This window comes from Herpailurus yagouaroundi, unplaced genomic scaffold (assembly GCF_014898765.1).
Source record: "Herpailurus yagouaroundi ecotype Mexico unplaced genomic scaffold, PumYag 142, whole genome shotgun sequence".
Lineage (NCBI taxonomy): Eukaryota > Metazoa > Chordata > Mammalia > Carnivora > Felidae > Herpailurus > Herpailurus yagouaroundi.
In genome coordinates this window covers 24,208,657-24,221,676 of record NW_024412397.1, presented here as the reverse complement: position 1 = coordinate 24,221,676, position 13,020 = coordinate 24,208,657, and the positions used below count along the sequence as shown (strand labels likewise).

General features: G+C 38.0%; 1 protein-coding gene across 4 annotated transcripts in view; it reads left to right on the top strand.

Moving 5' to 3' along the window:
* Nucleotides 1-12,715, top strand: part of SMAD4 (SMAD family member 4) — a 111,386-nt gene extending 98,671 nt beyond the window's left edge. For 2 of the 4 annotated variants that reach the window (XM_040478805.1, XM_040478804.1), the window contains exons 11-12: nt 4,417-4,555; nt 6,042-12,715. In XM_040478805.1, coding sequence (XP_040334739.1) covers nt 4,417-4,555; nt 6,042-6,253 — 351 coding nt within the window. In that variant the 3' untranslated portion in view covers nt 6,254-12,715. Of the gene's footprint in view, nt 1-4,416; nt 4,556-5,028; nt 5,051-5,083; nt 5,197-6,041 lie in introns of those variants that run through there. The other 2 variants (XR_005791598.1, XM_040478806.1) reach the window with 2 other exon arrangements.
* The last annotated feature ends 305 nt before the right edge of the window (nt 12,716-13,020 follow it).

The following is a 13,020-nucleotide window of genomic DNA, read 5'->3' as shown; positions in this document are numbered from 1 at the left end:
TCTGAAGATGTTGACATTGAGCTTTAAGTAATAGGTTTGTAATAAGTTTATATGAGAGTAACCACAGGAAGCATGCTTAAATAAATGGAAGGAAGGGAGTTGATTAGGTCAGCAGTGGTGATCAGAAATATCTTCTGGATCTGAGCCCAAAAGGATATTTAAACTTTGATTCCTTTGAATTGTCTTTATTAATAACTCTGATTCTGAAAGGAAGATGGTCACATTTCAATGGTAGCCTTAATTTTAGCATCCAGTAAAACAGATAAAATCTGTTATGGTTTAATGGATCAGATACAGTAGTAGAGAGGCAACCCAGGTTTTAGTTAGGTTTCAGTTACTGGCAGTATAGCCAGTAATTAGAAGTGTTCTGGTTTGAGTGCTTTAATTACATAAATCTACTCTGGAAGGATTTGCTGAAGTGCTGAATAAATAATTTCTACATCTGCAGATAAAAGTGATAATATTATAAAATTTCATTTTTTGTGGTTACCTATAATAATGTGTAGCTGGTGTTAGCATAGATTTAGGCTAAGACATTCATAATTGTGATTGTTTACAACATTGTAAGGAACTGTGTGTGAAGATCTTTTGGCTATTTTTAATGATTCATGACAGGGGTGAGGGTACATTGAGAGCATATTTGAACCCTAGGAATTTATAAGGTATATTCCCTGCTCCTGGACAGTAAGACTATATAGGTACCATACTTGGTTAGTGATGTTTAAAAAAATTTTTTTTTGGTTGTAAAGAGCAAAGTGTAAAACACAAAACTATGAAACTCCTAGAAGAGAACATCAGAGAAAATGTAGATGACCTTGGGTGTGGTGGTGACTTTAGGTATGACACCAGAAGTGCCCCATGAAAAACAATTGATAGGTTGCACTTCCCTGATGAAATTAAAATTAAAAAATTAAAAACTGTGAAAGTTTGTCAAGCAAATGAGAAGATAAGTCACAGACTGGGAGAAAATATTTACAAAAGACACATCTGATAAAGGATTGTTATCTAAAATGTAGAAAACTTTTAAAACTCAGCAATAAGAAAACAACCTGATTTTTTGAATGTGCAGGGGGTGCCTGGGTAGGCTCAGTCAGTGAAGCATCCGACTCTTGATACTGGCTCAGGTCATGATCTCATGGTTGGTGAGTTTTAGCCCCGCATTGCCGCAGAGCCTGCTTGGGATTTTCTCTCTCCCCCTCTCTCTGCCCCTCCCCCACTTCAGTGGGTACGCTCTCTCTCTCTCTCTCCCCCCCCCCCTCCCTCCCCCCCCCCCCCCCCCCCAAATAAATATTTTAAAAAATGTGTAGGGGTACCTGGGTGGCTCAGTTGGCTGAGCATCCGACTTCAGCTCAGGTCATGATCTTGTGGTACGTGGGTTTGAACCCCACATCAGGCTCTGTGCTGACAGCTCGGAGCCTGGAGCCTGCTTTGGATTCTGTGTCTCCCTCTGTCTCTGCCCTCCCCCCACACTCGTGCTCTGCCCCCTCCCTTCAAAAATAAATAAACAATAAAAATGTTTTTTAATATGTAAAAGACATGAATAAATGCCTCACTGAAGAAGATATACAGATAGCATATGTATATCATATATATGTATATATGTATATACATGTATGTATATCATATATATATGTCATATATATGATACATATATCATATATATGTTCCCTATATGTTATTAGGGAATTGCAAATTAAAACAATGAGATACCATTATATACCTAGTGGAATGGCCAAAATCTAAAACGCTGACAACCCCAAATGCTGACAAGGATGTGGAGCAACAGGAACTCGCATTTATTGCCGGTGGGAATGCATAATGGTACAGCCACTTTGGAAGACAGTTGGTAGTTTCTTACATAGTTAAACATACTCTTACCATATCATCCAACAATCAGACTCCTTGGTGTTTACCCAAGTAAATTAAAAACGTATGCCCACACAGAAACATGCACTGGGATGTTTATAGCAGCTTTAATAATTTAATAATTTAATAATTGCCCAAACTTGGAAGCAACCAAGATATTCTTCAGTAGGTGAATGGATAAACTGTGGTACATTCACACAATGGAATATCGTTCAGCCCTAAGAAAACATGAGCTATCAAGCCATGAGAAGACATACAGGAATCTTATATGCATATTACTTAGTGAAAGAAGTCAATATGAAAAGGCTACATACTCTGTGATTCTAACTACATGACGTTCTGGGAAGGTCAGAACTGTGGAGACAGTAAGAAGATCAGTGGTTTCCAGGGATGAGCAAGGAGGGAAGGATAAATAGAGCACAGAGGATTTGTAGGGCATTCACACTACTTTGTATGGTACTCAGGTGTTGGATACATGTCATCATACATTTGTCCAGTCCCATTAAAATGTACAAAATCAAGAGTGAAACCTTAAGTAAACTATGACTTTGGTAGGTTTATTGACTGTAACAAATGTACCACTGTGCTGGAGGAGGTTGTACTTGAGTAGTACTTGAGTAGGGACAGGGAACTCTTTACTTTCTGCTCATTTTAGCATGAACCTAAAACGGCTCTAAAATAAAAAGTTTTATTAATTTCTTTCTTTAAAAAAAAAAAAGTGGTTGTAGAGCTATTTGGCTTTTCAAATATTTGAGTTCCTGCTTTGTGCTGTGCTGCATAATGCCTTCTGAGAGGTCATAGCCCAGTGGAAAAGTTCAGAATCTAATGGACTCTTCAGAAATCTTGAAAAAACAGTGGTTTCTGTTCTGGGCATAGTGGAATTTCTGATTTTCAGACCTAACTCTGCCATGCTTTCTGTCTTGAAGTCTTTCGGAACTTATAGTTTGGCCGGGTGTTACATACCTATATACTTGACAAATTCATACCTCTTCAGAAAATGAGATAGTTTAAGTTTTGTCCTTTATTGATGCTAGAAGATAGGCATTGAATAGAGAAGTAAGTAAATAGAAATGTGATTTGCTATTTTGAGAGGATTGTTGTGTTTATTGTTCGTGTGTGTTCTTATTTTTTAGTACCAGGTACCATGATTAAAGACAATCATAATTTCTTTTTTAGGCATCTGAAAATTAGTGGTTTGGGCTCTAAACCTGTTGTTTATCTGAGAAAGTCATATGTTATGCATTATTTGGTCTTTTCTTTTCTTGGCAAGGATAATTATGCTTGCTCATATTTGGGTTTTGTGCATACTAAGAGGACTTTTTAAAAACTTAATTTACTCTGAATAAGGAATATAATCACATGGTTCTGAAAATAAAGTTTGCATTGAACAGCCTGTTTCTACTCTCTCCTTGTCTTCCTTTCCCACAGCTTCTGTAGATGACCACTCTGTTTGCTGATCGTTCAGTGCTGTTTTTAAAAGCAAATATAAGCAAATACATTATTTTAGGAAGTTGGCTTTTTACTAGAAAGATGATATGGCTTATCATTCATAATCTGTTGCTTACTTAAAGAGCATGTCAGTACTTTCATAAGGATAAGGGTAAAAGTGGCAATCCCCATAACCAACCCTTGGTGTGGCTGATAAACCACCCGGAGATTACTTAGGAACTCCTTAACTCATCCTGAAAGGTAAATGGTGCAGGGGAGGCCAGAACCAAAATATTAGGTAACATTTATTGACAGCTTAATGTATATTATGCCAAGTTTACAAACTCTATGAAAAAGCATGTACACTTAGCATTCCCATTTTATAGATAAGTAAGTTGAGACTCTAGAGAGGTTAAGAAATTTAATTTAGCCCATGTAATTAGTGACAGAATTCAAAGCTAAACTTTTTTTTTAAATGATGAGCATTATCAAACATACAGAAAAGTAGAGAAAAAATAGTTTAATGAAATCCTGTGTACCCATCACTGAGATTCGGTCATTGTTAACATTTTACATTTGCTTGATCTGTCGTTTTTTCCTTTATTTCTTAAGTATTTTGAAACAAGTCCTGAATGTTATGTGAATTTGCTCCTGTGTACTAAAGCATACATCTCTAAAAAATATAGATTCTTTCTTAAATTGTGACAGTGCCATTTATTACACACCTCCAAGTAGCTAGAATGGTAAAGAAGTTGGCCCTGTGACCAAGGCCATCAATCAATTCAGCCTAAAGAGAACTCTCAGCAGTTTGGTTACCAAAGGGTGGTTTATTTTATGCAAGTGGTGGTTGTTCACAAGGACAGTGTGACTGACCCTTGCTGAGCTAGATAAAGGCTGGAGAGGCCCGTGGCAGCTGATAGTGAAGTGTGCCTTTAGGCTGAGTTCCAGTCCCCTTCTCTAACCACCAGCTGTAATCGACATAAAAACTTAGGTTTTTAAATTAATTATTCTGAGAGCTAAATGAAGCTATGAGCTTTAAATAGATTTTGCATTGGCTTTTGATGTGTGGTAGAATCTCTTCTGATGGACTCATAGCATTGAACTTGCACTTCTTGTTTAAAGGTCTTTGATTTGCGTCAGTGTCATCGGCAGATGCAGCAGCAGGCGGCCACTGCTCAAGCTGCAGCCGCTGCGCAGGCCGCCGCCGTGGCAGGAAACATCCCTGGCCCTGGATCAGTAGGTGGAATAGCTCCAGCTATCAGTAAGTATGCTTTTGATACTTTGTTGTCAAGTGTAGTAGTTGGCACTTTATCTTGATTCACTCAGCTGATTAGTTACTTCAGGCAATAATGGAAACTAAAGTGTTCTTTTACTGGGATGATAACATTTTTGAATTAGCAAAAAACTGTTTTTCTGTAATAGTTGTCCTTTGTCTAGGACACTGTCTTCATTCTTTTTGTATCAAAAAGGGAGTATGGGATAAAGGAGAAAGGGGGTCATTGTTAGATTATATTGATCAATCTCCTGTTTTTTTGTTGATGCTTTTAATTCCTGCCTCACCAGCAAGGGTGGGTTGTAATCACCAATGTGCTTGGCTTTATTCTAGAAGGAGAGCATATTTCAAGTTCAGAATTAGGTACCTCTCCAAATTTTTTTTTAAGTACGCTAAGCATGGAGAGAAAACTTACGTGAGGGTGGTATTTTGATAACTTGTAGACTTTTTTTTAATTTTAGGGTAAAATTGAACTGTGTGCCAGGTTTCACACTGATGGGGAATTTTTTACTGCAGAGTTAAACTCCTGACTATAGACTTTTATGATGGAAACACGTGGCACCCATCTTCCACGTCTGAAGGCATAACTAGTGATTCATTCAACCCCTGTTCTTAACCTCTTCAGTGTGGTAAGCAAATCACACTGGCTAAGAAACTGCAGCGGCCCTGCAGGTTTCTGTACAGCACATGCAGACTCCTCCCACTAGTTTCACTGTGATATTGATGAATGGAGACTGACTATATGACTGTATGTTCTGACTGGAAAATTAGATGCAGAATCTCCTTTGTGACTTATGTTCAGGAGTTTACAGTGTAGAGGTAGATGAGGCATATTCCCTTAGAGAATTTGACTTTTTAAAAAAGTTGAGCACCTAAACCATTAATTTGCTAGTGTTGATGTTACAAACATGCTTTTACTAAAGAGGCCAGAATTATTATTAAATTTCTCATTCTTGTCTACTGCCCCCATTGAGTAATTGCACGGTACCTCTGTTACACTGTGAAATTGAGAGACAGACATCATCTGGGTCATCCAAGAAGTCTTAGTGGAACCAGGACTATTAACTGTCTCATTATTAGTCATGTCTTTCATTGAACCAGGCTGTTTAGACAGACAGTAAGGTTCTTAGAACCAACCTGTGGACATGTGCTACCTCTTAAAAACAAGTTATTTTTTCACCTTCACCTCTCCTTCTAAAGAGAAAAATAGGTGGGGTGTTGGTGGATTGTGGTAATTTACTTCATAATTGCTGGTAGCTAGAAGACTCCTGTGGAATGTGAATTGTCTTAACCAAAAGTTTTCAGTCCCTGTTGATAAAGCGTAGATCTACACTTAACTTCTTGGCACTTTGACAGAGAAGTTATATGCTGGGGAGAATGAAGTAAAGAAAGCTGGTCACTTTATTGATAAGGTGTAGGGAGGATGGAAGAGATCAGCCTGTCCCTCTGACGTCTTCCAAATCTTTTCTGTTAGGTTTGTCAGCTGCTGCCGGCATTGGTGTCGATGACCTTCGCCGTTTGTGCATACTCAGGATGAGTTTTGTGAAGGGCTGGGGACCGGATTACCCAAGACAGAGCATCAAAGAAACGCCTTGCTGGATCGAGATTCACTTACACCGGGCCCTCCAACTCTTAGATGAAGTGCTTCATACCATGCCTATTGCTGACCCACAGCCTTTAGACTGAGGTCTTTCAGTGTTGGGGCCCTTAACATTGTCAGGATGGTGGACTATAAAATACAATCCTGTTTATAATCTGAAGATATATTTCACTTTTGTTCTGCTTTTTTCATAAAGGGTTGAAAAGTGTGTTTGCTGCCTTGCTCCTAGCAGACAGAAACTGGATTAAAACAATTTTTTTTCCTACTTAGAACTTTTCAGGCATGGCTCAGAGCTTGAAGATCAGGAAAAACACATTCTTATTAAATCTTTACCAGTTATGTATGAAGGAATCATTCCAGTGCTGGAAAATTTAGCCCTTTAAAATGTCTTAGAGCCTTTTATATGCAGAACATTGATACATGTGTTATTCTACAGAATAAATTCAATATTGCTGATTTTAAAGGAGAGAAGTTCTCAAAGTTAATTCACCTATGTTATTTTGTGTGCAAGTTGTTATTATTGAACATACTTTACTCCAAAATATTGTGCCATGTGGGTGAGTTAATTTTACCAAGAGCAACTTCACTCTGTGTTTAAAAAATAAGATAGTAATGTATTATATAACCTTTTATCCAAAATATTTTTTTGCAAGTTAAAACGAGTGAAGACGATTTCAATTCAGATGGTCTTGCAACTTCAGTTTTATTTTTGCCAAGGCAAAACACTAATCTGTGTGTATACTGGGAATTCCTTAAAATCACCCACAAAAATACACCATTTAAAATTTACACTTGTTATCCCTGTTCAGGGTAACTATTTGTCAAGAAATATTCTTTTGCCCTGTTATACAGTAGATATATTCTTTTATATTTCTAGGCACAAGGTGGTCACTACGGAGCCTAGAAGAGGAATTTCTTTCCTTCATTAATTCATAAGGAAAGGTTTTGTATTTTTAAAAACACTAAAGGCAGTGTCACTTCACCTAATATCTCACCATTCTGCAAAAGTGGCAATGCTTAAACTAAGTGAGTATTTTGGAAACTGCTAAATTCTATGTTAAATACTGTGCAGAATAATGGAAACATTACAGTTCATAATAGCTAGTTTGGATATTTTTGTACTTGATTTGATGTGTGACTTTTTTTTTTTTTCGTATACTGTTTAAATCATGTATGTTTTGACATTGTTTAAAATTCAGTTTTTGTATCTTGGGGCAAGACTGCAAACTTTTTTATACCTTTTGGTTATTCTAAGCCCTTTGCCATCAATGATCATATTAATTGGCAGTGACTTTGTATAGAGAATTTAAGTAGAAAAGTTGCAAATGTATTGACTGTACCACAGACACAATATGTATGCTTTTTACTTAGCTAGTAGCCTAAATAAAACCGAATCTCAACATACAAAGTTGAATTCTAGGTTTGATTTTTAAGTTTTGTTTTCTTTTGCACTTTTGAGTTGAACCTCAGAAGCAAGATACCTTCTACTAAATGACAGGCAACAGCCAGTGCTATTGGACAGCTTTGGTTTCCCTCACACTCTGCCAGGACTTCCCCACAGACATTATGTATCGAGTGTAGAGTTGGTTGGGGTTTTTTTGTTTTGTTTTGTTTTATTTTGTTTTAGCTTTTATTTTACTGTAGCAAAATAGGCCTGATTGTCTACAAGGTAAATAGGTTGTCTACAGGATAAAATAGTGTGACATAAAACCAAGGATTATCTTTCAGATGCTTTTATGTTTTGCTTGGAGGGCCTTCTTAGGTGTAATAAGATTCTTGAAGGTGTGTTACAAGTATGAGATTTGAGAAACACTTAGAATAGTCATCCTTAAATGACGTAAACGAATAAGTCTTCTTCCTTGCTCAGAAGGTCATCTTCAGAAGACCATCCTAGGAGAACCACTGAGTTTGCTTATTGTGATTTAAACATAGATCTGGATCCAAGCTACATGTTTTTTTTTTTGTTTTAAAATATTTTCTCTGCCAAGCTCATTTGAACTCTTGAGTACTTACGGATACTTTTGTTAAAGACCAAATTTTAATCTGTAAAAGTTTGGTGATTTAAGTTTTATTGGCAGATTTTTTAAAAAAAGATCATCTTCATTCTCTAGAAATTGCTGACTTTAGGTCCATTTTACTGTGAATGAAGAATAGGAGTGATGAGAGATTTTTAAAATCCAGATTATTTGATTAGGATCATTTGATTAGCATGCTGTGATACAATCCGTTGCCTCCTTTTCTCCTTTAAGGAAGGTTTTCATGTTTAATCGTCTGGGGAAAGTGTGTGGAAATATTTGCTAAAAAGTCTTTCTTTGAGGCCAAGCCACCTGTCTTGGTTTCTTTCTACTAAGAGCCATAATGTTAACTACCAGTATATAGCATTACTTCTAGTTGTTAATTGCTTTATGTTTGTACCTAGATTCAGTCTTATGCTTCTGAGAAAACATCTAGTATGTTCATGATCAGTTATTTTTGAGAGCTTAGTTGTTAAACAGTATTTCCATTTCTTAGAGATAGTCATCTTTGATGAGTAAGACTCAAGAATCACTAGGTTTAAAATGTTATGGCTACTTTAGGGTAGAATAGTTTCTGCAGTTCTCAGAATCTGATTATTTTGAGGATATGGTTCCGGGTAGATTTTCTCCAGCTATTTCATATCTCAAAATGTTGAGCTTCAGTGCAAGCTGAATTGAGAGTTGAACCAAGTACCCTTCTAATCCAGTATGAGGCCATTCCACTTTGGCCCAGTGCCTTTCAGTGCGTTATCAAAGGGAATCCTAAAATGGTGTTGCCTTTATTTTCCAGGGAGTAGATTCTTTTGAGGGATATGCCCTATCTCATTTTTTATAGTGTGCTACCCCTGGTATGCAAAGATAATGATAATAAATCACTGCCATATAACCTTGTTTTTCTAGAAACACTGCTCATTTGTATTGACCTACCCACCAAATAGGTCTCTTGTCCCATCCTTCCTGTAGTCATTGTCGGTTCACAGGTTGGGTGGTCTAGTTTAAGGATTACCATCCTCGAATTATCCAAGGAAACTGAATACATGTTAGCTGTGTTGTATTTCAAAGTTAAAAATCCATTTTTGTGGGGGAAGGGTGTGGTATAAAGGGGGGTATTTGTAATAGAAATTTTGAAGGTAAAATAAAATATCCTGTCTTCCAGATGGTAAACATCTTACTTTTACAAGTTTATTGCAGGTATCTTTTTGACTATGCCCATCTGGAAAAGGGAAATTTTACATTGTCCCATGGTGCTCCTCATGCATAGGTTAAGGAATATAAGGTGAAATATTTCTACTCGTGGTTTGGTGGTAACTGGTTAATAGTTACTCACTAGCTATTATGCAAAATTAGATTAGTTCAGATCTTTTTTAGAGCCTTTTGGAAGAAGCAGTTTTATTCTGACTAGGGCAGAATCCTTTTTGGTGATAGTTTCTATAGTTCTCCTCATCATTAAGTCATTTTACTGGCATTTTATTTAACGCTAGCAGATTGGGAAGATGATGAATTTTAGGTTACTGAGGTAAATGAGTATATGAAAGCAATTTTCTGAAAAATCACTTAACTTTTTTGTAGAGGGGGCTTGGCTAAGACTAGCAGATAATAGCATGAAGAAATGCTGTTTTTTTCTTCCAGTTTCCAAAACTCCTTACTACACTATTTCGCTTGATCTTTATAGTAACTCTGTGAGAGGGGGTTAGAGGGAAGGAAATGCTTTTTTTTTCTTTCTAAAGGCAGACCTCATCTTGTCACAGGTAGCTCTCTGTGAATAGTTGCCTAAATTCTGCTTTGCAAAGATTACAGAAAAGAGGCTCTGAGAATCTTTTGTGCAAGCCTTTCCATTTTTTTCTGACAACTAGGTAACTTCTCCCAGGATGTATCAGGAAGGATGTATATGGTTAGTGGCCGCATTCACAGAAGCATCCTCGGTTTGGCCTTGTCCCTAAGCACTTGTGCCAGTGCTTCCAGCTGTTGATCTTGTTTATCTGCTGTCACTGTGGAATGGAATTTTCTGCATTACCCAGACTTGCCTTATTTAAGCAGTAAGCCTTTTTATTTTAGCCATTTTGGGGATGGAGTTATTAATGTGTATATCAGAGAACAAACTAGATACAGTGTTTTTTTGTGTGTGCCAACCTGTCTTTGGATGTCAGGGGCTGCTAAGGTTTTGCAGACTGCTATGGTTTTGAATGTTTACCTTTTTTCTTTTTTACACAGTACCTTTCAGTATTCTCCCTTTCTGAGAGGTCACTTCGTGTGTAGCTCCCCTTGTAGTTTCTTCTTCGCTTTCTGATTTGTTTTTCCAACTGCTTGGGCAAGAAACCCAGATAACCAGACTTAGAACTACCTTTAAAACACAAGGACAAATTGGGACAGGTCCCAAGAAACTTTCCTGTAAAGTATTGAAAAGGCTTTCAGTGCTTTGGTGTCTGACATCTGTTTGACTGCTTAGAATGATTCCTGATTCTTTGCTGAGTTCAGGTAGTTGAAATAGGGAGAAGTGGGTCAGATTCATATTTTCTGCCTTTGAAAGATTTTGAAAGATTTTGTTGCTTCCATCTCAGTGCTGCTCGTACAAAAACTGGGGTTACAGGGGTTACTAAATTATCATCAGTAGTCAGAGGCATGCCTTGCCTAGAGGATACCAGCAAAAAAAAAAAAAAAAAAAAAAATCCTACATGAACAACAAAAAACAAACCTTAGGAAATGAGAGGGTTGTTTTTGTTTTGTTTTGGTGTCCCCTTTTGAGTCCTATCTTGGGGCTTTCCTCCTCTACAGATATTTTTGACCTATAGGTGCCTTTATGAGAATTGAGGGTCTGATATCCTGCCCCAAGGAGTAGCTAAAGTAATTGCTAATGTTTTCAGGGATTTTAACATCAGACTTGAATGAATGAATGAAGCATTTTCCTCCCTGCCCCCTCTCCCTCCCTCCCTCCTTCCCTCCCTCCTTTCCCCCCTACCTCCCCCCCTCCCTCCCCTCCCCCCTCCCTCCCTCCCTCTGTCTTTCTTTCATAGGAAGGACTGAGGTGAAGACAATCATTTCTGTCTATTGATGTGGATAGTTTTCAGTGTATTTAAGATGCTTTCACAGTAAGTCTCAGAGCCCATGTTCTTATTCAGCCTAAAACTGGTGGCTCTGGGCTGGCACCAGGTACACTCTGGTTTGCACTCTGCCACTGATTTGATGTATGACCTTGAGCAGGTCATTTCCCTTCTCTGGGCCTCAGTTGCCTCATCTGTAAAATGAGGGAGTTGGACTAGATGTGTTCTAGCTCCGAAATTTAAGTGACCTTGCCTACCTCGCAGCAGTTTTTGATTTCTTCCTTAGTTTTGCTCTGCTGTTTGAAGGGGCTTTTTACTTATTTCCATGTTATTCAAATGAGATTAGGCTTGATATTTTATTACTATTCTCCAATGGACAAGAAGTTACATAGTATGTCCTTGAGACTTAAATTTAACCAAAGGCCTAGCACCACCTTGCAATAAATACTTAGAAAAAGAAAAAAAAAAAAAAACTGAGAGGAGGGGAAAAGCCTTCATTCTCTTTTCCCATCATCTAGATTAAAGGTTTCTTAAGGCTTCTTTTTTTGAGTCATGGCATTCTACCTTTTGGGCTGGTGTGTGTGTGACAGCATCCTCTTAATGCTGTGTGCTGGTGATTTTTTTTCAACTAAAATGAAATGGAAAACTTACTGTAAATGCCTAATGATACTAGAGGTCATTACTTCTGGTCTTTGGTTTCTTATCTCTTTTATCAGTTGAAAACAGGGGAATTCCTCTGAACCACATCAATTAAAATGGTTCATATGATAGAAGAAAACCATACCAGTGGATGATCATTCACTTTATTCTTGGCTCTTTTTGGGTCCATTTTGATTAGAATACTTTTGGGTGGAGCATTCCTTTCAGAGTACTTTTCTGGCCTATTCTTAGATGAGTATCATTAATGAACTTGTCTTTTTCAAGGACCTTGAGGACCTTCCTTGGGGGTGGGTTAAGGGTGGGGGGTTGGGGAGTCCTGGTAGAGGCCAGCTCTGTGATAGCTGGAGAGGAAGGGATGAAACCAACTGCTGTTGCTATGGCTGCTTGTCATTGATAGAAGGACTCATGGGCTTGGATTGGTTGAAAGGCTAAACATGGAGTTGACAGACTTCCTCCACATATTGGGTTCGGGCCAATGCCTTGGACATGTGATTTAAGGGAAAAGTGTGAATGCTTGTAGATGATGAAAACCTGGTGGGCTGCTGAACCATTGGAGGAAGTGACTGGGGGGTGGGGACTTATTTGGTCATGGTATTTCCCAACTCTGTCTCCTCCCCTAAAATCAGAGGAATGCAGCTATGCCAAAACCCAGAGAAGAGCCACACTTAGCTTCTGCTTTTGGGAAAACTGGTCAGCTAAAGCTCCGGTAGTTCCTTTGTGGCTTTCTGTGTACTTTTGCCTGGTTGAAGTCTGTGGCTAAGAAATAGTTGAACCTTTCCTGAGAACTCTGTAACAAAGTATGTTTTTGATTAAAAGAGAAAGCCAATTAAATCATTATGTGCTCATTCTTTTTCTTAAGCTTGTGGATGTCTTGAATCTGAAAAGAGTTCCTGATCACTTAGAGAATTCTCAAACTTGAGGACAACAGTTTGCCTTCGCTGCTTTGTGACCGTTGAAATGGAAAATACAGCATTTCAGATATGCCCACGGAGGAACAGTCCCCATTCTCTTCTCATTTCTAAAAGGCGAGGGTGGAGAGATGGCAGTAGAAGAGGTGGATGCTAGAGGATTATGAGAACCAAGACACTTAAGGGAGAGGGGGACACTGAAAACTAGAGACCCTGTCATCGCCCATCTAAG